Source organism: Callorhinus ursinus, unplaced genomic scaffold, assembly GCF_003265705.2.
Source record: "Callorhinus ursinus isolate GAN/ISIS: 27379988/994484 unplaced genomic scaffold, GSC_fseal_2.0 scaffold1, whole genome shotgun sequence".
NCBI lineage: Eukaryota > Metazoa > Chordata > Mammalia > Carnivora > Otariidae > Callorhinus > Callorhinus ursinus.
This window is the reverse complement of record NW_027397063.1, coordinates 62,301,403-62,329,165: the sequence shown is the minus strand read 5'-3', so window position 1 is coordinate 62,329,165 and position 27,763 is coordinate 62,301,403. Positions and strand designations below refer to the sequence as shown.

Here is a 27,763-nt window from a genome sequence, read left to right as displayed (position 1 = left end):
CTTTCTTTCTTTCTTTCTTTCTTTCTTTCTTTCTTTCTTTCTTTCTTCCTTCCTTCCTTCCTTCCTTCCTTCCTTCCTTCCTTCCTTTCTTTCTTTTGTAGGATCCATGCCCAACACGGAGCCCAATATGGGGCTTGAACTAATAACCCTAAGATCAAGACCTGAGCTAAGATCAAGAGTCGGACACTTAACCGACTGAGCCACTCAAACGCCCCCAGTTTTTCCTTTCTTAATGAACCATTTGCATTGTATTGGTGTCACTTAATGCTTTAGTAGAATTTGTAGCCATTTTTGCAATTAATGACAGTTTTCTGTTTCAACAGTGAAAAGGTAAAGAAAATTTGACTCGGTCTTTGTCACAGTGCTCCCCACTCCCAAGGAGAAACAGCTGAGAGAGCTGGGCACCTCCCTCTGTAGACCTTCTGCACTTCAGGTTGTCCCTTGACACAAACATCAGGTCTTCTCTCTGGGATATGATATATATTGCAGAATATATGATGACCTTCCAGAACCGTCAGTCCAGAAGATAATTTAAATACCATTGGAGCTTCTGATAAAGAAGAGTAGATGGAGGTAGGAACACATTATCTTTAGAAACAAATTTGGATGTAACAAAAAAGAAAGCAAGGTGATGCTAGCACCTGGGATGTCTGTGTCTCTTTGCCTCTGTCACCATTTCCCAGGCAGCCAATAGTTGGCCAGTTAGGAAAACCGTAGGACACGCAGTTGGGGGATGCCAAACTTAGTCATATTTCAAGGGGAAAGTATGACATTTTTGAAAAGTTAGAAAGTCAGAGGGAGTTTCCTTTTCTAATAGACCGTTATGATCACAGTGGAATTTTTGTTGTTTTTATCTCTTTCGGAGGAAGGATGTTCTGTGATGTGAAACACAGGCAGTAGAGGAAGATAATATTGTTAAAGAAATCGAGTTCAGGAAAGTCAGGGTTGGCTTGAAAGTTTAAAAGAAGTTTCTCGCATCGTCTCAAAGTCTTAGGGGAGGTGGCTTTAGCAGACCACAGTCTGAAAACAGCCTTTCCCACAGATCTCCAAAACATATGACCTAAGAGCAGGGCTTGGGGAAGGTACGTGGTCAAAGCAGATTTTAATGGGGATAAAACTGGCTCTTTGAAGAACTGAAGAAAAAAGCTGGCCAGTGGAATGCAAGGCAAGGATAGGCTATTTTGCTAAGTGATAAGTTTCCTGATGATATAAATAAATAAATATGTTTGTATGGCAACCTGTTGGCACCACCTGTTTACTCCACCCCAGGGGCCAGGATATTATTTCAGCTAAATCTCATGAAGTATCTCGTAGATGGCTAAGATGCTATCAGCCGCAAAACAAAACTGAATCTGATTCTTTCCAACACTGTAAAAAGTTGGAGGTGAAGTCTCACAAACAGAAGGATTTCAAGGGCTTGAAGCAGGGGGTAGGTGTATTTCTTTGGCAGTATCTCCCTATGCACATTTCTTTATTCTTCCTTTTAAGATCTTCAACTTTGTTGTCTATTCTGTTGTTTTTCAAAAAGATCCTTTTTAGGGGCACCTGGGTGGCTCAGTTGGTTAAGCATCTGCCTTCCACCCAGGTCATGCTCCCAGGAGCCTGGGATGGAGTCCCATGTTGGGCTCCTTGCTCAGCAGGGACCCTGCTTCTCCCTCTGCCTGCTTCTCCCCCTGCTTGTGCTCCCTCTCTCTCTGGCAAATAAGTAAATAAAATCTTAAAAAAAAAAAAGGTCCTTTTTATAGAGAGAGATGATTTTCTGGATTCTGACTGATGTGAGAAGCAGCTGACATCTGGGATGTGCCTTTTCCTCTACCTCTCCAGGAAAAGGTGAGCCGTGTTTCCTCCTGGAGGCTGGTATCCCTGACCTAGTCAGAGGAGCTTCCCATTTCTTCCTCTTTCCCCCATTTTTCTTTATTTCCAGCTTGCATTTTGCAGCACTGGTGAGACAACAGGAAGCTCGGGGCTTCCTCTCCAGGGCATTCAGCTGAAGGGATGTGCTTACCGCATCGCATCGATAACAGTAGCCGGAAAAGAAAGAAACACACCCACCCTCCAGAAAGCATGACCCTCCTGCTTACTCTCCGTGCCCTCCTCATGTTGGCCCCACTTCTCCCTGGGAGGCCCAGAGGCCCCTTTGGGGTTGTACTTTTTAGGCCAGTCCAGTGTTCAGGCCAATTTTATCCCCATTTAAGTTGGGTTTGGCCATATACCTTCCCCAAGCCCTCTTCTTAGATCATGTGTTTTGGAGATTTGTGGGAAAGGCTGTTTTCAAACTGTGATCTGCTAATGACATCTCCCCTAAGACTTTGAGATGATGCAAGAAACTTCTCTCGGTCTCAGCAACGTGAGGGGTTGCCTGAAGTAAGTAGGGGTTAATCATTGTGACACAGACTCAGTTGGTATCAGTACCACTGTGCATGGGCTTATACATAAAATAGTTCGTGTTGCTCTTTATAAGCTAAACACTCTTTTTTTTAAGATTTTATTTATTTATTTGAGAGAGAGAGAATGAGAGAGAGCATGAGAGGGAAGAGGGTCAGAGGGAGAAGCAGACTCCCTGCTCAGCAGGGAGCCCCATGTGGGACTCGATTCCGGGACTCCAGGATCATGACCTGAGCCGAAGGCAGTCGCTCAACCAACTGAGCCACCCAGGCGCCTTATAAGCTAAACACTCTTGACATAAGCAAAGGGAGGGACTATTGTGTCCAGGGATAAGAGTTTTAAGTATGACAGAAGTTAGGAATCTAGTTTTCCATATTTCCCATGCTAAGGGATCTGAAGGTGGCAGGAGTGCATGACTGAGTGCCTGAGGAATGTCCACGGGACCACGAACAGCCAAAAGGCTGCTGAGGACTGCCATTACACAGGCATAAAGATGGGACAATGAAAACCAAAGTGTGAAAGACACAAGCAGCTCTTGGGAACAGTCACTAAAGAGTGTTTTAGGAGCCCTGAGAAGTACAATGTGAAAGAGACTTCATGTGGAATGTGGAGGCCTGTGTGTGGCAGTTCTCCTCTGTTAGTCTTTTCTGGGGCTTAGGGGCCCTCGTCCACCACACATGGTGACACCGAGACCAAGATCTGCCTGAACTCTCTCAGGTCTTTAATACCGTGGACTTGCTCACCTGTGCCCCACGTGAAGCTCCCCACAGGCCCTTTAGGCGGCCCATGTGTGCTGGTCAGCGGCTGCCAGCCAGCTGGGGGCTGCTGTCCACGGACGGTCGGGTGGACTTGATAAAGATAGTCAAGTTGCCAAAGCTCTTTTCTCTTCTTCAGCTTAATGCTGACGTCTTTCCCCCAGCTCAGTAGGACCTTGGGCAAAACTAAACTGCTCTCAGCCTGAGATTTCCCCAAGTTAAGTGAAATCCTTCATATAAAAGCTTAGCCCAAAATGAGCACTTAGTAATTGATGATTAGGATGGAGAAGACAACCCAGTTAGTGAGGAGTATTTTCCTTTTCCTTTGCTTTATGACACTTTTTTCCTAGCCCCATTGCCTGTTTTCTTTGGCGCCATGCCATCACAATACCCATACTTTTAAAATATTTTATTTTATTTATTTATTTATTTTAGAGAGAGCGTCAGCGGGGAGAGCGCGGGGTGCAGAGGGAGAGGGAGAGAGAATCTCAAGCAGACTCCCCACTCAGCGCAGAGCCGATATGGGGCTCAATCTCACAACTTTCTGAAATCGAGAGTCAGGCACTTAGCCAACCGAGCCATGCAGGTGCCCCACAATACCCACACTTTTTAAAAGAAGGTTTCCAAGCCTGGAAACTTCTCCCTCTCCAATTTGGAGAGAGACAACCATCCGCAGGGGAGTTGCCTCTATACCTCTGCCTGGATCCTTAGCCTTCTATGGCTTTCTGACACCAGTACTGAGACTCCTCCGGGTCAGTATTAATAAATAGCCAACTGCATTCCTCAGTGTCCCACTGGAACCAGATGGGTAAATGTGGGAATCATATTCAAACAAGGATAAGTCGAGGACGATTTAGAAGGAGACTGCTTACAAAGGGAAGGGCAGGGAAAGGCAACCCACAGGCCTAATGCAATCACATGGGGCTGGTAATGACGGAACTGTTGCCCATCTTAGTGGCTCCTAGCACCTCGATGCAGAGGTTTGTGTAGAAAGGGCCACCTTAAGAGGAGTGCGAACTTTGGTTGTGAGTGCAGCCAGTTTGAGACAAACCCATAGGGAGCAGTGGGGAGAATAAACATCCTGACCTCACGGTCTTCCTCCACTCTGATCTGCCAAGGCTCCTTCTTAGCCAATTACAATTGGAAACCAGAGAGCAAGGGAGCCCATGAGGCTCCTGGGGCAGGACAGGGAAGGGTGGAGAGAGGGTCTGGAGGGGCATATGGAAGCTATCTGGCACATGAAACAAACGCGGGCCCTGGATGGATCCATGATGACAAAAGATGACCAGTGGTATGAAACAAGGATTATAGTTTAGCCAATTTTTGCAAGGGGCCTTCAAAAAATCAGTTGACCCCTAGCAACTTATTTTGTGCCTCCAGGAAAAACTTAAGCTCTTGTTTTATGACTGGATTTTTAAAAACTGAATTATTATCTCCCAGGTTAACAGTTCAACCTCTGACATTATTTATCTTTGATTCTGGATAATCTGGCGTGTGGCAACTGGAGGTGGCCCCCACTTCCCACCCACTGAGGAAGAACCACTTGGTGCTCAATCTGGTTGTCTGGGAGGCCTTAGGCAGACACCATCTGGTCCTGCCATGGAACTCGAAACAGGCTCTGTGGGTCCTCATGCCTCTAACCTGCTCAGAGTGGATAGTAGAGTGTACTCTTTTCCTGCAGGTGGAGGGAGGGATGAGCCAAGGAAGACAAAGGTATAGAATTTGCTGGTGAGCCATAGCTCAGGATCAGGTGCCGAAATCCACCTGCTCTTCCCATTCTCCTCACCATACTGAAATAACCTAGGAAATCACCTTTGGACCCTAGTGATGGACTAATCAACTTAAAAAAGGCCACAGTCTTCTGAAGTCACTACCACAGCCGAGAGGAGGGCTCTGTCCTAATGTCTTTGCAATTTGCTATCTCGCGAGGTTAGGCCCTAAGAACAGGTAGAGTGGGGGGCGCCTGGGTGGCTCAGTCGTTAAGCGTCTGCCTTCAGCTCAGGTCATGATCCCAGAGTCCTGGGATCGAGCCCCGCATCGGGCTCCCTGCTCCGCGGGAAGCCTGCTTCTCCCTCCCCCACTCTCACTGCTCGTGTTCCCTCTCTTGCTGTGTCTCTGTCGAATAAATAAAATCTTAAAAAAAAAAAAAAAAGAACAGGTAGAGTGGGAGGTGAGCTCCATGGTGTGATTCAAGTGGCTTTGAAAGCCTTGCCCGACCCCTTGAGTCATTCCCTCATGCTAAGAATTTGCTTCATGAAGTCCTCTGCTAAATGCACATGCTGCCTGAAAGGGTGTGGTACACATTCGTCTTTCTGTCTTCTCAACATTGAACTTCCCTTCCTGTTTTGAGAACTCCACCCCTTGTAATTATTTATAGGAAGCAGAACCCATTTTCTGCTGCCTGGGCAGGGGCACATGACCTAAGGTCAACCGACCAGCTCCACTTGCTCCAGACTGTGCCTCGGGAGCTAGTGACACAAGATGGCAGAATTGGGGAGGCTGTTCATTTGGGCAGTGGGTGATCCTTGTGGTGGTGATCCCTGTGGCGGTGGCCCTATCCAGAGCTGTCAACGACGGCAGGGCAAACTGTGTTGTCCAGCAGTAAGGGGGTGGCTGCAGTCCTGTCCTCACAGTGATTGTTTATGGCATGATTTGGGCTGTGGTCCCAACAGCCGTGTAGTCTCCCGGTTCCTGCCCATTTCCCAACTCTGTTCCTCAGACTTCCCAGAGAGTCTGGGCTTCCCAATATCCTTTTACTAAACCCACATGCCACTTAAATCAGACAGAGGCATCCTCGGTTGCAAGAAACTAAGAACATTAACTGATGCGAGGGGTGACACATTAACTCAAGGGAAGCCATAAATGTACAAGCCATGGATAGATTCAAGGGGAACCTTCTTACACTGTTGGTGGGAATGCAAGCTGGTATAGCCACTCTGGAAAACAGTATGGAGGTTCCTCAAGATGTTAAAAATAGAACTACCCTCCGACCCAGCAATTGCTCTACTAGGTATTTACCCCAAAGACACAGACGTAGTGAAAAGAAGGGGCACCTGCACCCCAATGTTCATAGCAGCAATGTCCACCACAGCCAAACTGTGGAAGGAGCCGAGATGCCCTTCAACAGATGAATGGATAAAGAAGATGTGGTCCATATATACAATGGAATATTACTCAGCCATCAGAAAGGATGAATATCCACCATTTGCATCGACATGGATGGAACTGCCGGGGATTATGCTAAGTGAAATAAGTCAAACAGAGAAAGACAATTATATGGTCTCACTCATTCGTGGAACATAAGCAATAGCACGGAGGACCGTAGAGGAAGGAAGGGGAAACTGAAGGGGGAGAAATCATAAAGGGAGATGAACCATGAGAGACTATGGACCCTGGGAAACAAACTGAGGGTTTCAGAGGGGAGGGGGTTGGGTGGATGGGGTAACAGGGTGATGGGCATTAAGGAGGGCACATGTTGTGATGAGCACTGGGTGTTATACGCAACTAATGAATCACTGAACGCTATATCAAAAACTAATGATGTACTATACAGTGGCTAACTGAACATAATAAAAAAAAAAAAGATTCATTTGTCTCCTTAGCTAGTTGTCACCTTGGGAAACAGCAGGACCCCAGGAAAAAGTGTTTGTGTGGATGGGGGAGGAAACCAGGGGAGTCTGGTCTTAGGGACATGGGCTGCCAGGGCTCGCCCAGAACGACCCTGGACAGAGGCTCCAAGGCGATCTGAGGGATGTGCAAGGCTCTGGGCTGGGGCAGTCAGGCTGGAGAGAGCCACACTGGCAGGGGAGGGGGAGGAGGAGGGGCGGGACGGGCAACAGCTAGCTAGCACAGGTGCTGGAGTGTGGAGCCTTACCCAAGTGGCCTTTTATGCCCTTATAGAGCGCGGAGGGAAGTTTCTGCTTTGTCAAATTAAGACCACTGTTTTTCTCTCACTGCTTGGCCTAAACACTTCTGCTGACATTTAGTCTCCATGGTAATAGGAATCAGCTTGTGGGCTTTCTGTCCTCTCCCCACCCCCTCACCCCCAGCCCCACCCCTGCATTTAGCCCCTTTATGATTTGATAAACAGGGATAAAAAGTGCAAGGGTAGCATCAATTCTAAACTACCAAAAGGGCAAGGCCCGTGTCTTCGCTGTCTTTTCCTCACAGAGGAGCACAGAAATTGTTCTCTATTCACTGAGGGAGGGGGAAGGAAACCAGGGATATGTCGGGAGTGCAGATGCTCAACCTCTGCTGAGTCGTTTGTGGTTTTTGCGAGGAGTAGAGTGGCGGTAGCCTATGCGTTAGCAGAAGCCACTCCTTTCTACATTCCTCTTTCCCTTCCGTCAGAACAAGGGCTGTGCCTGGTGTTCAGTTTATTGCATGAATAAACTCCGGGCCCGGTCATCTTTCTCTGAGCTCTTCCGTGAGAGGGCCGTGTTTGCCTGTAGAGACTGCAGGCGTGAATCCAGGGCACTCAGGCCCACCCTGGCTGCAGTGGCCACGACAGGAGGTGAGAATTCTTTTTTTTTTTTTTTAAAGATGTTATATATTTTTGGACAGAGAGAGACACAGCGAGAGGGAACACAAGCAGGGGGAGCGGGAGAGGGAGAAGCAGGCTTCCCGCCGAGCAGGGAGCCCGGCGTGGGGCTCGATCCCAGGACCCCGGGATCACGACCTGAGCCGAAGGCAGACGCTCAACGACTGAGCCACCCAGGCGCCCCAGGAGGTGAGAACTCTCATCTCAGACCCCCAGCTCGGAAACTCCTGTCCTTGGTGAACCCCCCAGCTCCCAGGGCACGGACTCTCACACCCACAGGACAAGCTCTTGGAGTTGTTTTTGCCATCAGGGAGCTCTGAACTGCTACCCTCTCTAGTCACCTCCATGTTGTCACCCGGGGGAGGACGCTGTAAAGCGTTCTGGGTGAAATTCCCGAAAAACGTTAAAGAAAGAGAAAACACAAGCCGAGTTTGATTTAAAAAATATTTAAGAGACATGTGTTTTATTGTCACAGAACATCACTTAATAAATATTTTACCAGGATGATGAGGGTGAATCACAATGATGGAGGAAGAGCTTGGGGGACAACTAGGGATGGAAACATTTTAAACCTTAACTTAAACCTCAATTCACCGGATTTGTCCTCCGCATCAGATCAGGAGATCTGGCGGAGAACGTGTTCTTCCATGCACAGGCCCAATTTCTCACCCTGGCACGTAGCCAGGTCAGTATATGGAAGACCAATGGCAGCGACTCTTGATGACCTGAAGCAGAGGCTTCCTGAAAGTGAGGAAGATGACGGTGCAGGCCACCAGCAGGGTGAGGCAGCTGGGAAGAATGAGCACGAGGTACAGCAGGCCCATGTCCACCCGCTCCCATTTGCAGTCCTGAGGCATGCCTCCGGGCAGCTCCATCAGGCGAATGACCTTGGAGGAGAGGTTGCAAGTGACCATGGCCAGGTCGGCAATGGTGTGCAGGCGCTGCAGGGACCCCCAGCCCTCCACCCCACAGCAGTCGTAAGGATTCTGACTGAGGTAGATGGTCCGCAGACTTCTGGTGAGCTGCTCGGACACCGCCCTCTGGGGAAGGGCTGTGAGAGAGTTTCTGCGGAGATCCAGGGTCTGCAGGGCCAGGCTGCCCCCGAAGCGTGGGAAACTGGTCAAAGAATTCCCTGACAGATCCAAGTCTCTCAGATTCCCAAACCCAGAGAAGTCCAGCTCCATGAAGCTGGACCTGAGGCCCACGTTCCTGAGAGACAGGACCTGTAACGTGGGGGCAATATCCCGGAGAGGGGCGAGAGTCCCGTTCAGAAGGCCCCAGTTGCCGGACAGGTCTAAGTGGGTAAGGGCGGTCCCCTGGAACGAACAGTCCTGTAAGGCCCTCAGCCCGCAGCCCTCCAGAGAGAGGCTCCTCAAAGACGCCACGTTCCGGAAATCCACACAGCGTGGGGGGTCCAGGCGGGCCAAGCCAGCTGGCTGGGGGCAGAGGGAGATCTGATTGTGGCTCATGTCAATTGTAGTGATGTTACTGGCATCAGCGAAAAGGCCAGTGGGGATGCCCCTGAGCTGGTTGGAGCTCAGGTTGAATGACCGGAGGCTCCTGAGGCAGCCGGGGAGGCCGGGGGCCAAGTGCAGCTCTGACAGCTGGTTCTGGCTCAGGTCCAGCTCCGCGAGCGCCCCTGGGGGCTCGTGCTCTCGGATGTGAAGCGTCATCAGGCAATTCTGGTTGAGGTTCAGGTGGGAGAGGGAAGGCATTTTTTTCAGGAAGCCGTCGGGCAGGTACTGGAACTGGTTCTGGCTCATGTCCAGGAAGCGCAGATCGGCGAGGTCGCTGGAAGCAAACTCTTCCCAGAGGTTGACGGTGGTGATGTTGGTCACGTTGCCGTCCACAAGGAGGAACTGGGCCACCATCTCCCGAGGCGAAGAGGCGTTGTACAGGTCCCCGTAGAAGCCCATGTTGTTGTCCCGCAGCAGGAGGGTGTGCAGCTTGCTGCACTGGGGCAGGAGCGGGAAAAACAGCAGCTGGTTGTGAGAGAGGTCCAGCGTCTCCAGCTCGAAGGCAGCCTCTGCGCCAGATGCCAGGAACCATTCCAGGACGTTGTAGCTGATGTTGAGGAACCGCAGCTGGCGGAGGCTGAAGTCCACGATGCAAGGGAGGTTGTTATAGGCCAGGTTGAGGTGTCTCAGCTCGGTCAAGCCATCGAAAGCGCCACCCTCAATCTCAAAGATGTAGTTTCTCTGCAAATCCAGCTCCCTGAGGCGCCCCAGGCCCTCGAAGACGGAGTCATCGAGCCTCATGATGGTGTTCCTCGCCAGGGACACGGACTCCAGCGAAGACAGGTTCCGGAGCATGAGGGCCGCCATGTCTTCTGTCAGGGAGTTCCCCGACAGGTCCAGCCTCCGCAGAGCCTGCAGGCGGCGGAAGGCAGCCGCCGTGTCCTTGTAGCTCTCGGAGAGGGAGTTGTCGGGCAGCGCCAGGCTGCGCAGACGGGCCTGGCCTCGGAAGGCGCCGCGGCCGATGCGCCCCAGCTGGCAGCCGTGCAGGCTGAGGCTCTCCAGGCGAGGGTAGGGCTGCAGGGAATGGTTCCACAGGGTCTTAAGCGGGTTGGCGTCCAGGATGAGCCTCTGGGAGTAGGGCGGCAGATGGCTGGGCACCGACTCGAGGTTCTGCCCTCGGCAGTCGGCCACTCCCTCAACCTAGGTCCAGAAACACACCGGTCAGCGGGGAGGAGGCTTCCGAGGCGGCCGTTTATGTACAGAAACCTGGCCCATTCACTGGACGATTCCTGCAACTGCTGGGGGTGGCTCTAGAGATTTTTTTTTTTTTTTTTTTTTTTAAGAAAAAGAAGGATAGGGAAATGTAGAACAGAAGGGAACTTCTCTTTGTTCTTTACCGTCACGTTGAAATAATCAGCTGGGAGCTGAGTCCCAGGCCTCCCTCACAACACACTGCGTGGCAGAGCAGGTCTGAGCTCCTGTCCGTTGGCTTCTGAGCAGTGACAACTGTGCTCGCAGTTTGGTTTCAGCTGTGAGAGGGACTGAGGACCAAGGCTGTACCCGGGTTTGAAGCCCACCTCTGCCATTTATTTCCCATGTGACCATGGGCAGATAACTTAGCCTAAGTCTGTTCTTTCCTCTGAAAAATGGAGATGAAGATAGAGAGTGCCTACCTCAGGGGACCGCAGTGGGGTTAGATGGGAGGCCGCACAGCGCCTGACACAGTGAGCACCATTCACGCAAATGGCCACTGTCGTATCCTTATTGCTATTACCGGAACACCTGTGCGTCCAACAGGGTCAACGCCAGACAACCGAGATGCTGTGGCATCTTCAATTCACCTGAAGTAATTTGGCCTGGGATGCTCCTCTACATTCTGGATTGATCAATATTACAGCTTAAAAGGACCTTAGAGCTCATCACCACTCTGAATGGTACAGAGAAGTGGGGTCTGGAAAGAAGTGAAGAGCCAATGGCATTGCAGGGACAGGAGCCCAGAGCTCCGAATGCCCAGTTCAGTGCCCTTCCCGGGTGCTGTTCCACCATGACTGTGCAGCATGCGGAGGCAGGATGGATGGGAGGACCCTGTTCTTATTGTAGAAATCACACAAGCCTCAGGATGCTTTAGCACAGCCCAGTGTTTTATAAGATTGGCAAAAAAAAAAAAAAAAATCAGTCACAGGATGTTAGGTGTCCAGGAAAAAAAGTTTTAAGGGATAAGAAAGAAGAATAATGGCCTTCCTTTTCAAGGATTGGTCAGTAGGATAAAGCCAGTGATGGCGGGGAAAAAAAAATTTTTTTTAATGAGACCACACTCTGCAAACTGTCCAGTAATCTACTTTTACCACCCTCGATAATATGTGCAGACATATCTCCGTGGCAAGAAAAATAAATTTGACCACATTCTGTTAAGCAACTGTATATTAGTTCATTGCATGAATAGCACAGTGCTAAAGAGCAAGAGTTCTAGGGTCAGTCCATTTTGGTTCTGCTTTTCAACAAATGGGTGACTTTGGGCTGTTACCTAACCAGTCGGGACCTTCATTATTCCACCTGCAAAATGGAAATTATACTTATAATTTTTTCATATGGTTTTTTTTCCTTGAGAATTCAATGTGGTTGTTTACGTAAAACAAAACACAACCTGGGACGTAAGTGCTTGATAAATGTTAGCTATGATGATTAGCATGATTTGATTAATTAATTAATCTATTGCTGAGCATTGGAGTTGTTTCTAATTTCCAGATGAACATCAGAATGAATTTGTCAAGTTCTTTTCACTCTTCCCCTCCCCTCAAAAGTCTTTGGAATTTTGATTGGGATTGCATTAGAATTATGGGTTAACTGGGGGGATGAGTCTTTACAAAACTCAGTCTCCCCATGCAGAAATAATGTATTTCCTTATTTGAATAAGTGTTGGTGGCCCCCTAACAAGGACTCTCTGGAGAATGTTGTGGTTAGGGGCTTTCTTCAAGCTGTGGGACCCTGTTTCAGCACAGCTGCTGCAGCTCTGGGATCCCACCTCTGCAATTCCCTGCAGCCCCACTGAAGGGCTACAAAAGGACCACATGGCTGTTAGAGCCCAAGGAAACCTCATCATGTCCACTTTATGCGCAAGGAGGGGCACTGGAGATAGCTGGACTCGCAAACTCTCAGGCTTTAAAGAGCCACAGGGAATCCACTCTTTGAGCTCCCTGGCAGCCCATCCCTGCTCCTGCCCATCAGGCTGGAGAGGGTCAGGCAAGTGTCTAGCCTGAACCCTGAAAGGCTATCAAAGAACTCACACTTTATTCCTTCCTCGTTCTATGCCTGATTCCCTCCTGTATTAGCTACCGTGAAGTTAATGTTCGATTGTCTCTGTAAGGGGATAATGGAAGCCTGAAGTTGTAGCGGAGATTAACAACAATACTACTAGATAAAACATAAAGCTCTTACTACACACAAGGCACTGTTCTGAGAGCCTTATATATACTAACTCATTTAATCATCATAACAATGCAGTGTTATGGTATTATTGGCTGGTACCACTATTCGGTATCTTACAGAGGAGGAAACTGAGACACAGACTGCCCCCTCTCCCACCAATGTCACCAGCCAGTAAGGGGGGTTTAAACCTGCTCTGGCTCATAACCCCCACTCCTTAGGGGAGTATATTACAGCATAGTGGTTAGAGGTTACTAAAAGTGGTGAAGAACCATGACCAGCTGGGTTTTTGAGATTTATCAGCAATGAATGTAGGTATTACCCCGACGTTCTATTTGTCTTCCCAGTGCCTACCATATATAATAGGACTCAAGGGATGTTTATTAAATGTATGTTTCCTAAGCAGACTTTTGATATCATAGACTTATAGGCAAGGGAGAAAATTTCCAGAAATGTGCTCAGTTGTTATGCTCCAAGTCTGTTTCCACATACAGGCTGAAAGCCCCGGGGAGGGCAAACTGTAAAAGCTCAGCTCTCCACTCCCTGGACCTTCTTCAGCCTGAACGTGATCTAGGATGTCACTCTGCAGCACAGCTGTTGAGCACTTGCTATTGGCTCATACACAAGCTCTGAGTCAGGGCTTCTCCAACTGTACGACGCCCTACTCAGGGATTCTGATACCATGAGTGGAGCTCGATCATCCAGATTTTTAACAAGGTGTTCTTGTTCTGGGTGACTGACCTCAGGGGCCTCCTGTCTTCAGCAGGTATGAAAAAGATAGGGCAGGGACTGCCCGGCCTTCCCCGGGCATCATCCTAACCTTTGGTTAAGGAGCAGCTTGCACCCGGCAGCACATAGGCAGCTGCAGAGTGATCCAGTCTCCTTCATTCCCTGCCCTCTTTGATGGACAATCCACCAGTTTTCCCAACGGACCGATCCTTGTCAGGACAGAAGCGACCGACAGCTCAGAGTTCCCTGGAAAACTCACCAACAGGCAGCGCCCTTGGGAAGCTGTGGCCATTCCATTTCGATTTCTCCATCCCAATGTCAAGAACTGAAAACCCAGGCAGAGCCAGAGGGGCAGTAACTCCATCTCAAGTACAGCACTGTGGACAGAGGGCAGAGAAAAAGTGAGTCAGAGAAGGACATCCCTAAGGGCTGCTCTGCACTCTTAGTAGAAGGAGCCGGTTCCCAGCTATGTCTGGTCTTGGAGGCCCACAGCTGGAAGAAGGTGGGAACCCACAGATTCTTCAAATACCTCAGGTTAGCCAACACTTTCAACCTTTCCCTGCAACTGTAGGCTGACATTTATTTTTGTTTTGCCTCTACCATTTGACGGACAGGTGGCTGAACACTGAAACTTTGAAGACCCCACCAGCAGAAGAGAGAGCCAAAGGACTTGAGGAAGCAGGTCTCAGGTCACCTGGAGTTTGCCATGTTTTGTCGTTCTGTTGAAGTTTTCCTCCCAAAGCTCAAATCTGCCTGATGCCTCGCCTGAGCTCGATAAATATTTGCGGCACAAATGAATGAATGAAAAAACTGGTGAACTGGGTTTGAAATATTAATTGTAGCTTCTGGTCCCATAGAGTTACTAATTATTGTGTTGACACGAGGCTTTTAGGAGGGTAGATCTCATTGGTTAACTCATTTGCATATAGCCCTTTGAAAAAAAGGACTTCGATAAGAGAAAAAAACTGAGGGGCAAATGGAAAGTCATCTTCAGATATAATAAGGATTATTGATGAAGTGTGGTCGCCAGCCCTCTTACCCGGCCAGTGAACACAGAACAGGAACCATGAGAAGGCTTAACATTATACATATACCAACAGAATTTTAGAACTAAGAGAAACCATAATGGAAATCTGGGATATCCTCTGCCATCACAGTTTTACAGGAGAACATTCAAAGGCCCAGAGATAATAAGGGCTTATTCCAGGCTCCAGATCAACGCAGGAGTAGGGCTGAGAGCAGCCCCCAGGCTCCCCTCCCTGAGCCCCAGGATGAGTAAGCAGCATAATTTCTCTCCCTGAACGTGCTGTTGAACTGACTGCCCTCTTGTTGGGAGGGCTGATAGCCCAGTGGCTTTCCCCTCTCTGCTCTGCATTCCTCACAATCAGAGGCAAGTGCCTGCCTGGCACCAGCATTTCATCTGCACCATCCTCTCCTTGACATGCCCCCGGTAGGGACCACAGGGCCTGCTCCCTAATATGAACCTCCTCACCTGTTCCAGAAGACCCACAGACCTTTCTGCCTCACACATCCAGGCCACCTTGGGCCCCTTCCTCTTTCTCTTTCTTTGAATGAGTTTACACATCTCTGAGGCTAACTTTAACTTCCTGGTCAGATCTGAATACTCACCAGTGAAAACAGACTAGCAGAAAAGCAAAGTGAAACCAGGTAAATTAACTTTAGCCTTCACTTCAGGTCAGGTCAGCTCTCCTTACCACAGAGGGAACCTCTCACTCAGAATTCATCAGTCTTTGCCGGACACTGGGAATCCCCATCCAAGCCCTCCTTGCACTTCTGCACCTGTACAGAACTACTACCTCATGGCATGTACAGGGCACAGATGGCAAAAGCAGAGCCATATGGGTTTTGTCCTTAGGATCCTCACACACACACACACACACACACACACACACACACACACACACACAGGAAACAACCTTGGGATCACTGCCCACCTTGAGATAAGGTTGCCAGACTTAGCAAATTACAGGATGCCATTTGAATGTAAGATAAACAACAAATAACTTTTTAATGTAAATATGTCCCTTGCAATATTTGCATCATACTTATACTAAAGAAATTCATTGTTTATCTGACATTCAAGTTTCACTGGACGTCCTATATTTTATTGAAGACAGACAGGGAAATGGCAACCATGGACTTGCCCCCTCTTCCTCCCTCACCAACTCTGTCAGGCTTGGGATGGTACATGCTGCTGTGACAATGACCCTTCCAGGAAAGCCATTTCAATTTATACCGAAATGCCAAATCTAGATGTGTACAGGGCAAGATTACGATTTCTTCAGGGAGAATGTAACTCTTTAGACTGGAATGCTAGATGGGCCTGATGTCACGCCCAGAGTATAATTTTAATTTGTGGGTCAATGAGAAAATTGCAAATTTAAAATATATTTACTCCTTCCTCCTAAACTCAGCCAACCAGGAAAGAAAAATTATTGCTGTTCCTTCTGGGCAACTCCTCTCATGAGGCAGCACGGGAAAATTATGGGATTTAGAACCAGACAGACCAGGGTTTGAATTCTGGCTCCAGTATTTGTTCTTTGTCCTTGAGCAATTCATATAAAGTCTCTAAGACTCAGATAATCCCTCTATAAAATGGGGATAATAACAACTATTCAGAGTTTTTGTGAGATCAAGCAGTATATGTGAAAGTGCTTCGTTAACTATGAGGATAGTTAATAACAATTATTATTTATGAGTTTCAAACACCATTGAGCTGGCTGAGTGGTTGTTATGTGTAATCTCCAAGAAAGAGAAGCGAAAAGAAAATAATTATCATGGAGGGCACACAAGGCAGTATGACATTAATAATTTAAATGAGGTAACCTGGAACCTCCCCTCACTATAATTAACAGGGCCTGGATCCATGGTTCCCATTTCATGGACTGTGAACCACTTGCAGGAGCCACAGAGGAACTGCAAATCAACCCAAATAGGGTCTGAATAAGTATCACGTCTCCTCCGGGTCTGGGTGACCACTGGGAAAGTCCCCTCTATAAAAGCTGAGGTCCTGACATGAGAAGCAGATGGCATCAACAGACTCCATTCACATCTTCTTCTTAAACCAGATAACAAAATTGAAGAGTTCCTTCTAAGTGTGGAGGCAAAAAATGGTAAGTCCTCTTCTCTTTTAATCAGAGTCTACAATTCTATATTCTTTCATTCAGTTAACAATTTCTATAAGGTCTCTCTATAGTTTATCCAGTCATGGCTTTCATGATCATGGCTGATGCCAGAGATTGTGAGCTTCTAATTAAAAAAAAGCTTTGAAAGACAAGACCCTAGTGACCCAGGTGCGAGCAGGACATAAGTCCTGTATCATGTTGTAAACACATCTCACCTGGAGATATGAAGACTCTAAAGCCTACCTTCTGTTACAGTGAAGTCCTCTTAGTATTGCATTTATATTTCTTCTTCATCTTCTAACTATTCTGCTTGTGTTCAGTCATCACAAAATGTCCTTGCTGGTTCTTCTCTAAGAAGTCCTTGAAATATTAGGACCTCCAGTGCTTCATGGCAACCCCCGTGCGATCACTAGTCTTGAGATTCTAATTGGCTATCATGGAAACCTGTGATTCAACCTATATCAATCCCAGTGTTCCTTTTTTTAAAAACGAATTTATTTATTTTAAGTAATCTTTTTTTTTTAAGATTTTATTTATTTGACAGAGAGTGATAGCGAGAGAGGGAACACAAGCAGGGGAGTGGAAGAGGGAGAGGGAGAAGCAGGCTTCCCACGGAGCAGGGAGCCCGATGCGGGGGCTTGATTCCAGGACCCTGGGATCATGACCTGAGCCGAAGGCAGACGCTCAACGACTGAGCCACCTTAAGTAATCTTTATGCCCAACGTGGGGCTCGAACTTTTGACCCCAAGATCAAGAGTCGCATGTTTGACCAACAGAGCCAGCCAGGCGCCCCTATACACTGTTCCTTTTTAGGCAGAAATACGATATAGCTTTTTGTCTGATTTTTCTCTGTGCATACCTAGTTATAATAAATAATTGGTGAAAACAGATTCATTTCATAAAAGCAACATGTATCAAGACTCTATTCTGGAACAAGAGAACACGAATGGTGAGGAAGGAGAATGCATATCAACTATAAAAATTCCTCTTTGTTTTAGAAAGTATGCTTGTTGCTTTTTCTGTTTCCACAAAATAGTACGGAGGACCTCCTGCTTCATTGAGCTAAGTAAGGTGAAAGAAGACCAAGTGGATGGTCCTGCGGGCTGAAAGCGTTGGTAACATGTACTCCTTTTGGACAGAGTGTCCCGATCCTGGGGAGCACTTTCCATATCCATCCCCATGCCCACCTCAGTTCTGGGCTTAGGACCGCTTGAATGGAAGAAGATGGTAATACGCAGGCCAAGGAATGGCTTCAGTGAGGGGTTGTGCGGGTGTTGCTTGCTTTTGCAATGGACAGGGAAGAGAAGGTGAGTGAAATCTTTCGACTGGTCTCTCCTTCTTGAAGTCCTGACATTTCCATGTCCCTGTCGTCACAAAAATCAAAATGGTTCAGGCGTGCAGCAGCATCCCGTTTTGTTAGATCATCTAACACTTAAATGTATATGTATACTACTTTTTTTACCAAATGCATGTAGATTTTCCTGTATTAATAAAATAAAATTTCTTGTTTTTAAAGGGTGATTAATTCCAAATAGTTTTCTGTCATGATGTAATGTCTTAATCAGCGGGTAGTAAAACACAACCACACGTAAAGGCCAATCTAGGGGTATTTTTATCCATAAAATATCTCACACTGAAAGTTTGGGAATACTAACGAATAACTCTGACTTGAATTTTGGTTTTGTTGTGTGGGAGGGTTTTGATTCATTTTCAGGAAAGGATGTTGGATTTCTAATATCCAGGGGCACCCTGAATATCACCTCACTCCCACACTCACCTCCCCACCCCGTCTCACCACTGCTACTACAGAGTGGGGACTGCACCCTCTTTGCTAAAGGTGCTATCAGTAAGTGTTAAGAGTGTTATACATACATTAGCATGTAATCGAGAATTTTCTCCTCAAAATAATCAGAGAAGCTGAAAAGCTCTAAACAAAGGGGTCTTTGGAGAAAGATGGTAACTCAGAGGTATTGGTGTCAAAAACAAATATTTATAGGGACGCCTGGGTGGCTAGCATCTGCCTTCGGCTCAGGTCATGATCCCAGGGTCCTGGGATCGAGCCCCACATTGGGCTCCCTGCTCAGTGGGGAGCTTGCTTCTCCCTCTGCCTACCGCTCCCCCTGCTTGTGCTTTCTCTCTCCCTCTTTCTCTAACGAATAATTAATTAATTAATTAATTAAATAAAATCATAAAAAAGGAGAAATATTTATAGACTGGTGTGAGGGGAAGAAATCTCTAGAAGCAGAGAATGCATAAGTGCAGAGTGTGAATGTGTGAGGTTGACACCCGTGAACACGGAAGGCACAGGTGCTAGCTAGAGGTCTCCACAGAAAGGAAATCTGCCTTTGTTTAAAAATAAAACAGCAAATCCCACCTGGGATCCTGGGGTCCTGGGAAAAAGGCAAGGGCACCTGGTCACACACCACAGAGAACAGATAATAAAGAACAGAAACCCCAGTCTGTGACCATTTCAAATAATTCCTACTACCAAGAAGTATTTGAAAGCCTCGGGCAAACAGCTTTGGTCTCTTTGATCCGTAGCAAAAAAATTAGAGTGACTTTAGCCCTCACCAAATGTTCAAACTTAGCATCTCCTGTGGTGAGACCACCTGACACTCTGAGCTTCCAGGTGGGGCGCCTTGGGAAACACAGAGCAGTATCCTTGCCAAGAATGTTTGCCCTGGACGCAGTCATGAGGAAACAATCAGACGGATCCAGGCTGTATATTGTCCTACGAGACAACTGGCTTGGGCTCTTCAAAGAAGTCAAAGTATTGAAACACAAAGAAAGGCAGTGGAGGGGAAAAGGGGAGGTCTGATTACAGGTGAAGAAGAAGCATAATAACCAAGTGTAATGCATGTACTTGAGGGGATTTTAGAGTTTTAAAAATCTCTAAGAGAAAAATTTGAGACAACTGGGGTAAATTTACATGTGTACCGAATGATGTGTTTTTAGACGGTATTATGTACAAATGATATTATCAGATTATTGCTAATTTTCTTAGGTATGAAAATGATTTTTTTTGGCTATGTAGGAAAGTGCCTTTATTCTTGGGAAATGCATGCTGAAGTATCTAGGGGTGAAGTTTCACAATATCTACAATTTATGTAACCCACTTTTTTTAAAGATTTTTTTTATTTATTTGACAGAGAGAGACACAGCAAGAGAGGGAACACAAGCAGGGGGAGTGGGAGAGGGAGAAGAAGACTTCCCGCTGAGCAGGGAGCCCGACACAGGGCTCAATCCCAGGACCCTGCGACCATGACCTGAGCTGAAGGCAGACGCCCAACGACTGAGCCACCCAGGCACACCCATGTAACCTACTTTCACATGGCCTAGGTGCAGGAGAGAGAGAAAATTAAAGCAAAACATTACCAAAAGATAAATTTAGCATGATACTTTCTTTTAACTTTTCTGTAAATTTGAAATTTTTCAAAATAAAGATAAACAAGGAACATGAGATAAATGTTGGAGTTCCTAAAAGAAGAGGGGTAATAATGGTAATTTGTTGTCCCAGTATTTCTTGGAACATAACATTTTTCAAATATTTTCCTCAGAAGGATACTCAGTAAACATTTGTTAAAAATGCATATACACGGGGTGCCCAGGTGGCTCAGTTGTTAAGCGTCTGCCTTTGGCTCGGGTCATGATCCCAGGGTCCTGGGATCGAGCCCTGCATCAGGCTTCCTGCCAAGCAGGAAGCTTGCTTCTCCCTCTCCCATTCCCCCTACTTGTGTTCCTGCTCTCGCTGTGTCTCTCTCTGTTAAATGGATAAATAAAATCTTAAAAAAAAAAATGCATATTAACATAAACCTTAAAGATAGCCTGAGAATTCGAGCATTTGACATTCAAACTAGAGCTTCCAGATAGCTTCTCTCCTATCTGAAAGGAGCACCAGAGTGTTAGATCATGTGTTCTGACTTGATGCACTAATATAACTTCCACTGTCCAGGTTGGTCAATAGCTCTGTCCACCACACCTGCAGTCGCTCTAAGAGGCAGCCCTCAGGGGAAACATATGACCTTCCCACCACCTCCACCTCTACCTCCACCTCCATCAAGCTGATAGAATCTTGGGGGAGCACCTGGCCAGAGGGGGTCAATCCTTACACGCAGCCAGCACCCTCTGAATGATCCCAATGCAGAGACAAGGGAGAGAATTAGGTAATTTTTTTTAAGTAGGCTCCATGCCCAGTGTTGAGCCCAACACGGGGCTTGAACTCATGACCCTGAGATCAAGACCTGAGCTAAAATCAAGAGTTGGACGCTTAACTGACTGAGCCACTCAGGTGCCCCAAATTAGGTAATGAGCAGTAGAAATTGGAGCTAAGAGGCAAAGAGAGAAGGTAGAATTGAATTTTTGAGGGATCTTGCCATGAGTTAGAACTCATAGAATCTGTGAGTTAGATTACAAGACATATGAACAGAAAAGAATGAAAACAGTCAACAGAGGGCGGAGATCAGAGAAGGTGGAATAGGAAGAGTGACAAGATGGTGGGCCCTGCAGGCTGGGTGGCAAAAATGGGCTCTGAGGCTGCCTTTGGGGTTCCTGATGGTTCTCTGCAGGGTCAGATCCATTTCCAAGCTCCATGTTTTCTCATGATAGCATCCCCACCCCCGACCCCCCAAGGGCTGGCCCAACTATTGCATGTTGGCAACGAAAAGGAGCTAACTAAAATAAGACTTGCTCTTTAATAAGTTTAAACTCAGGGGCACGGGGGTGGCTCAGTCGTTAAGCATCTGCTTTCAGCTCAGGTCATGATCCCAGGGTCCTGGGATCGAGCCCCACATCTGGCTCCCTGCTCCGCGGGAAGCCTGCTTCTCCCTCTCCCACTCCCGCTGCTTGTGTTCCCTCTCTCGCTGTGTCTCTCTCTGTCAAATAAGTAAATAAAATCTTAAAAAAAAAATAAGCTTAAACACAAAGGACAAAATTGCCAACAAAGTGCATGCAAGGTTTATGATGCTACCTGAAAATTAGAGAAAGTGGCTGAAATCTGAATCCACCAATGTATTTTTCAAAGTGTATCCTACAGGCAAGAATGATCAAGGGATGGGAAAACTAAAGAGCAAAAAATTATTGGAAAACAAGATATTAATCTAGTCTTAAAGTTTCTCTCTACAGATTACTTATAAAGGCAAAATAGCAGTTTTATGGTGGAGAAATTGGCAGACACCTCCTTAACTAAATGGTCAAGTTACTACTGGGCCTTACTGGGGTACTTGGCAAAATCTGAATACAAACCATGGATGAAATAACAGTATTATATAGGGGTGCTTGGGTGGCTTAGTCGGTCAAGTGTCTGACTCTTGTTCTCAACTCAGGTCTTGATCTCAGGGTCATGAGTTCAAGCCCCGAATTGGGCTCCATGCCTGGCGTAGAGCCTACTTAAAAACAACAACAACAACAAAAAACAGTATTATATCAATGTAAAATGTCTAGATTTTGATCACTGTACTACATCTATGTAAGAGACTATCATTGCTCTTAGAAAATATACACTGAATTATTTGGAGGTAAAGGGGCATGTCTCAACATTATTCTCATTTTTTTTTTTTTTTATTTGAGAGAGACAGTGAGAGAGAGAGCACAAGAGGGGGTAGGGTCAGAGGGAGGAGCAGACTCCCTGCTGAGCATGGAGCCCGATGTGGGACTCGATCCCGGGACTCCAGGATCATGACCTGAGCTGAAGATAGTCACTTAACCAACTGAGCCACTCAGGCACCCTGCAACATTATTCTCCAAATCATTCAGGAAAAAAATACCTGTGTGTGTGTGTGTGTGTGTGTGTGTGTGTTTTAATTAGACTCCATACCCAGTGTGGGGCTTGAACTCATGACCCTGAGATTAGGGGCCGTGTGCTCTACCAACGGAGTCAGCCAGGCACCCCCATATATATATTTTTAAATAAATAGAGAAAGAGAGAAACCAGACATGACAAAATGTTAACAACTGGAGAACGGAGGTGAAGAATTTATGGGAATTCTTTTAGTTATTTTTGCAACTTTTCTGTAAGTTCAAAATGGTCTCAAAATTTAAGGTTACAAAAAATTAACACTTTTTAGGGGTGCCTGGGTGGCTCAGTCGGTTAAGTGTTCAACTCTTGATTTTGGCTCAGGTCATGATCTCAGGGTCATGAATGGGAGATCGAGCCCCGCATGGGGCTCTGTGCTGGATGTGGAGCCTGCTTAAGATTCTCTCTGCCCTGCCCACCACCCCCACTCCCTCCCTAAAAAAAAAAAAAGAAAAGAAAAGAAAAGAAAAGAAAAGAAAAGTGTACTCTAAAACTAATTAGATTCTTGTAGCAGGAAAATTGACTTATTTTGGGTACTGACAAATCATCATGTTAGATAATTGTAGACATCATCTCTATTTTATGAGAATCTGCACATAAAACTAACTTGATTTGCAAGATTTTTGCTGGAGAAATTGTACTGACACCAAGCAAATGGTTTAGCAAGATATATTTATTGCTTAAAATGTAGTCTGGAAAAGGAAAGAAGGGAAAAAAAGGAAAGCAAGAATAACATTTTGGCTCAAACTTTAAATTCAAGATGAGGGGGGCCCAAGTCCTTCTGATCGAGGCCAGAAAGAAAGAAAGAAAGAAAGCGAAAGAAAGAAAGAAAGAAAGAAAGAAAGAGAAATATCGATTCAAGATAAAAACCATTCAACTTTCGAATAGTGAGTTTAGGATTACTTTGATAACTAGCTATGAAATCTAAGAAAAATATCTAAAAAAATTTAAAAACACTTTGTGCTCTCTTTTCCTACAAATAAGCTACAAGGTGTACTTTAAAAATGGAGACATAGGGGCGCCTGGGTGCCTCAGTCGTTAAGTGTCTGCCTTCGGCTCAGGTCGTGATCCCAGGGTCCTGGGATCGAGCCCCACATGGGGCTCCCTGCTCCGCGGGGAAGCCTGCTTCTCCCTCTCCCACTCCCCCCTGCTTGTGTTCCCTCTCTCACTGTCTCTCTCTCTCTGTCAAATAGATAAATAAAATCTTTAAAAAATAAATAAATAAAAAATAAAAATCGAGACAATTCACATACCATATAATTCCCCTTTTAAAGTATACAATTCAGTGGTTTTTAGTACATTCACAAAGCTGTGCAGCCACCGCCACAGTCTAATTCCAGAACATCTGCATCACCCGAAAATGAGGCCCTATACCCACTAGTAGTCACTTCCCCCATCCCTTGGCAGCCACTAATCTCCTTTCCATTTCTATGGATTTGCTTATTCTGGCCATGTTTTCAATTCTCTTGAGTATAGACCCTGGGAATGAAATTGCTGGGACATATCGTCATTCTGTTTGATTTTGAAGAACTGCCAGACTGTTTTCCAGTTTCTGCACCATTTTACATTCTCACCGGCAGTGTATGAGGGCTTCAATTTCTTCTCATCCTCATCAACACTGGTTATTTCCTGTCGTTCTTATTCCAGCCATCCTAGCAGGTGTGAAGTGATTTTGATTTGCATTTCCCCAATGTCTAACCAATGTTGAGCATTTACATGTGTTTATTGACTTATTTCTACATCTTCTTTGGATAAATGTCCAAAATGTGGACTACTAATTACAAAGATATTTTAAATTTGATTTTGGTATTATATGTGAAAGAAAATGAAGAATAGTTATAAAAGTAAAGAACCAGTTGTAGGGGCACCTGGGTGGCTCAGTCAGTTAAGTGTCTGCCTTCGGCTCAGGGTCCTGGGATCGAGCCCCGCATTGGGCTCCCTGCTCAGTGGGAAGCCTGCTTCTCCCTCTCCCTCTGCTCCTCCACCCCCCTGCTTGTGCTCTCTCTCTCTCTTGCTCACTCTCTCTCTCAAATAGATGAATAAAATCTTAAAAAAAAATAAAACAGTTGTAATCTTTGGTTGAATTAGTACATTCCCATATTTTGTAAAGGATCAATGTTCACATGGCAAATACGTCTAAAAAGAACTTGCAGGGATGCCTGGGTGGCTCAGTCAATTGAGTGTCTCCCTTCGGCTCAGGTCATGTTCCTGGGGTCCTGGGATCAACCTCAGCTTCAGTCTGGCTTCCCTGCTCAGTGGGGAGTCTGCTTCTCCCTCTCCCTCTGCCGCTCCTCTCTACTTGCGCTCTCTCTCTCAAATAAATATTTTAAAAATTTAAAAATTTAAAAAAAATAAAAAGAAGTTGCATACTGAGGATTGGGGTAACAGCATTTAGAATTTTGATGTGTGAATTCAGACCTCATAATTTGCTTCTCTGGCTTTCTCTCTTTTTTTTTAATTTTAAAAGATTTTATTTATTTATTTGAGAGAGCTCAAAGGCAGATGCTTAATGACTGAGCCACCCAGGCGCCCCTGCAGATTACTTTTGATTCAGTAATTCCACTCCTAGGGGTTTATCTGAAGGAATTATAATGTATGTAAAAATATTTTTACAGAGATATTCAGTGCAATATTAGTAATAATAATTTTTAAAAGTGGAAACCATCTACAAGTCCAACAAAGAAATAATTGGCTAAATACGTTATGCTACAACCATATGATGGGAATACCGTGCTGCAATTAAAAATTCTTCAGGGGCAATATATTTAGCGATATGGAAAGATGTTCATAATAAAATATTAAGAAAAAAGGAAGATGTAAAATAGAATGTATAGTATAATCCCAAGTTTGCTAAAGGAATATGCATTCACCTGCATGCGTATGGAAAATAGTTGAAAGGGCACACATCTGAATCTCAACAGTGGGGAGAATTGCACCAGATAATTTGTTTTTTCCTATCTGTATTTTTGCTTCTTTGTGTTTTCTAATTTTCCAATAATCAACTTCAATTACTATATTAAGACAAGTTTTGGGGCACCTGGGTGGCTCAGTCTGTTACATGTCTGCCTTTGGCTCAGGTCATGATCCTGGGATCCTGGGATTGAGCCCCATGTCAGACTCCCTGCTCAGCTTCTTCTCCTTCTGCCCCTCTCCCCGCTTGTGCTCTCTCTCTCTCTATGAATAAAAATTAAAAAAAGACAAGTTTTAAAAGAATGGAATCAATCTATTATTAAAATATGTTACAATCAGAGCCTAATAAATATCACTGAAATAGAGAATTTCTTATAGGTACTTAGAATTGAAATTTTTGTGCGCGTGCTTAAAATGATCATATTTGGAGTTAATGGAAGAAAAAATATCATTGACTAATAACTAAAGTAAGTTGTTTTATAGACATTATTCTTCTTTTTCAGGGTCCAGGGGATTTAGATTTGGGGCTGCATGTTCTCAACCCAGCTTCTGGGAAGGTGGCGGTTAAGGGTGAAGGAACGGTGCAGGCTAAGGGGACAGAAAGAACAGGTTCAAAGCCGGGCTTGACCTTGAGTACGTCATTCAACTTCTTGGCCTCGATCTCCTCCCCAGGAAAACGGGAATCATAATGCCTGTGTCGTAAGGCAAGTTTTCAAAGAGAGTTCAAAAAATAGTCTTTGTCATATTTACAGCGTCATCCTTGGCAGGTTATCGAATTGCCTGTGCTTAACCATACCCTGGGTGGGAGCTCGTCCTTCCTATTTGCTTCTAGGACTTGGATCCTACTCTCAGGCTGCACAAATAAGCGAGGAGTTGTACCGTTTGACCCTATTGGAATGCTCCTTGGACGTGTGGCCCTAAGAAGGTATGTGAGAAAGGACACATGTGTTGCACATGCCTCTTCCGGCACACGCAAGTTCATTCAAATTTAGTACCTGACCATTTTTTTCAGGAGAACGGTAGCATTTCTCAAGGAACTACCCCCCAGTATTTTGGAGGTGAAACCACTCAGGTCAGAGAGATGAGATGATACGGACAAGGTGCCACAGGGAAGGTGGGGCTGTGGTTCCCAAGCACTGGTTTAAAATACAGAGGTCCGGTTCCCACCCCAGCCTCGCACACCTGATCAGCCCGACGCCACCTGAGCTTGGGAGAAGAGTCTTCATCTGGGAATGGCCGAGGTTCTGTGCGCGCCTGGAGGGAGGCTGAAGGCCATAGCAGATTTTCTTCTCTTGGGCTCTTCCTACGACAACTCCGGGCAGTCAGTGTGTGGCGTGCTGCTTAAACACTATCCTGCCGGACTTTGTCTCCTCAGGGCTACAAAGGAGTCAGCCGGCTTCCCTACGTGGTCAGGGTCAGCCCTTTAGAATGAACAGAGGTCAGTTCGCTCTGTCCTGTTCCACGGCCACAGGTTTTAAAAAACGCAAACGTGCTCCCAGTGGGGTGACAACACCTGGCTCTTACAGGGCTGGTGGTGGGAACGTGTTGTCACCTTTTTTTATGAGAGACCTACATAATCTCTGTGGACAGGCACCGAGGCAACGGCGCATCAGTTTCAAACCTGTCATTTCCTTTCAATATCACAAGTTTGCTCTCTCTCACACTCCAGTGTGGCCGTGGGGGCCAATAAGGCCGTCAGTGCCTTGCTGGTCTCACAGGGTCGTGTCAAGACTGAATGAGAGAATGTGTGTGAAAAACGTTGTCAAGATAAGGAAACGTGTGGACTTGATTAGTAAGACAAGGTAGTGTCAGAATTAAAGGGAAGGCAGATTTCCTCCTTGTAAACAGGGAGCTGGCATTGAAATAAATAAGACAGGAGCGGTAGTACCTTCTCCTACCCGTCTGAGCTGTGGAGTGTGGACCTGGGGACGTTCGGAGGAGAGACCACCCAGAGTCTGTGGAAGACTATGGGTAGGAAAGGGGTTATAGGTGAGAACCAAGGGTTATTGCCCAGAGTAGAAATACATTACCGCCGCCCCTCCAACCTTGGTTCCTTTGAGAAAGAGCCCAACTGAGGAATGACATGATACAGATTCCGGAGGACTGCCCAGCTCAGTGGGGTAGGAATCAAGCTCCCAACTTGCTTCCCAGCTCAGTGGGGTAGGAATCAAGCTCCCAACTTGCTTCCCAGGGTCTCAGTTGCAACAGCTAATGTTTATTGAGTGCTCACCTTGGGATAAATGCTGTGCCAGGGGCTTTGCATATAACGAGCCTCACAAAATCCTAGCAGGTGAATGTTATCTCCATTTCATACATGGTAAATTGAGGCTCACAAAGGTGTAGGCTGTGGACCCAGAGAATGTCAGAGCTGCAATTGAAACCTAGTCTGAATCCAGCAAAACTCAACCTCAATACCACAAGCGCCAGCCACCCCCGGATATTTGCTATCCATGACTAAATCATGTATTTTCACACACTGGTTCCTCTGTGGGAAAGGCCCTTTTTCTGGTCTTCTCCAGCTGCCAGACTCCTATTCATCCTACAAGGCCCAGTGCATGTGTCATCTTCTCATCACATCCTAAGAGTTCAGTTGAGCAATGATCCATATAATATAATATAATATAATA

The 27,763-nt window shown here is 46.2% G+C and overlaps 1 protein-coding gene across 1 annotated transcript in view; it reads right to left on the bottom strand.

The window, feature by feature from the left end:
- Positions 1-8,116: 8,116 nt before the first annotated feature.
- The window catches only part of NRROS (negative regulator of reactive oxygen species), a 25,662-nt gene continuing 6,015 nt past the window's right edge, over positions 8,117-27,763 (bottom strand). Inside the window, exons 2-3 of the mRNA XM_025876143.2 lie at positions 13,549-13,666; positions 8,117-10,337 (exon numbers count right to left, since the gene is read on the bottom strand). Of these exons, the coding sequence (XP_025731928.1) occupies positions 8,367-10,337; positions 13,549-13,653 (2,076 nt within the window). The 5' untranslated portion in view covers positions 13,654-13,666 and the 3' untranslated portion in view covers positions 8,117-8,366. The remainder of the gene's footprint in view (positions 10,338-13,548; positions 13,667-27,763) is intronic.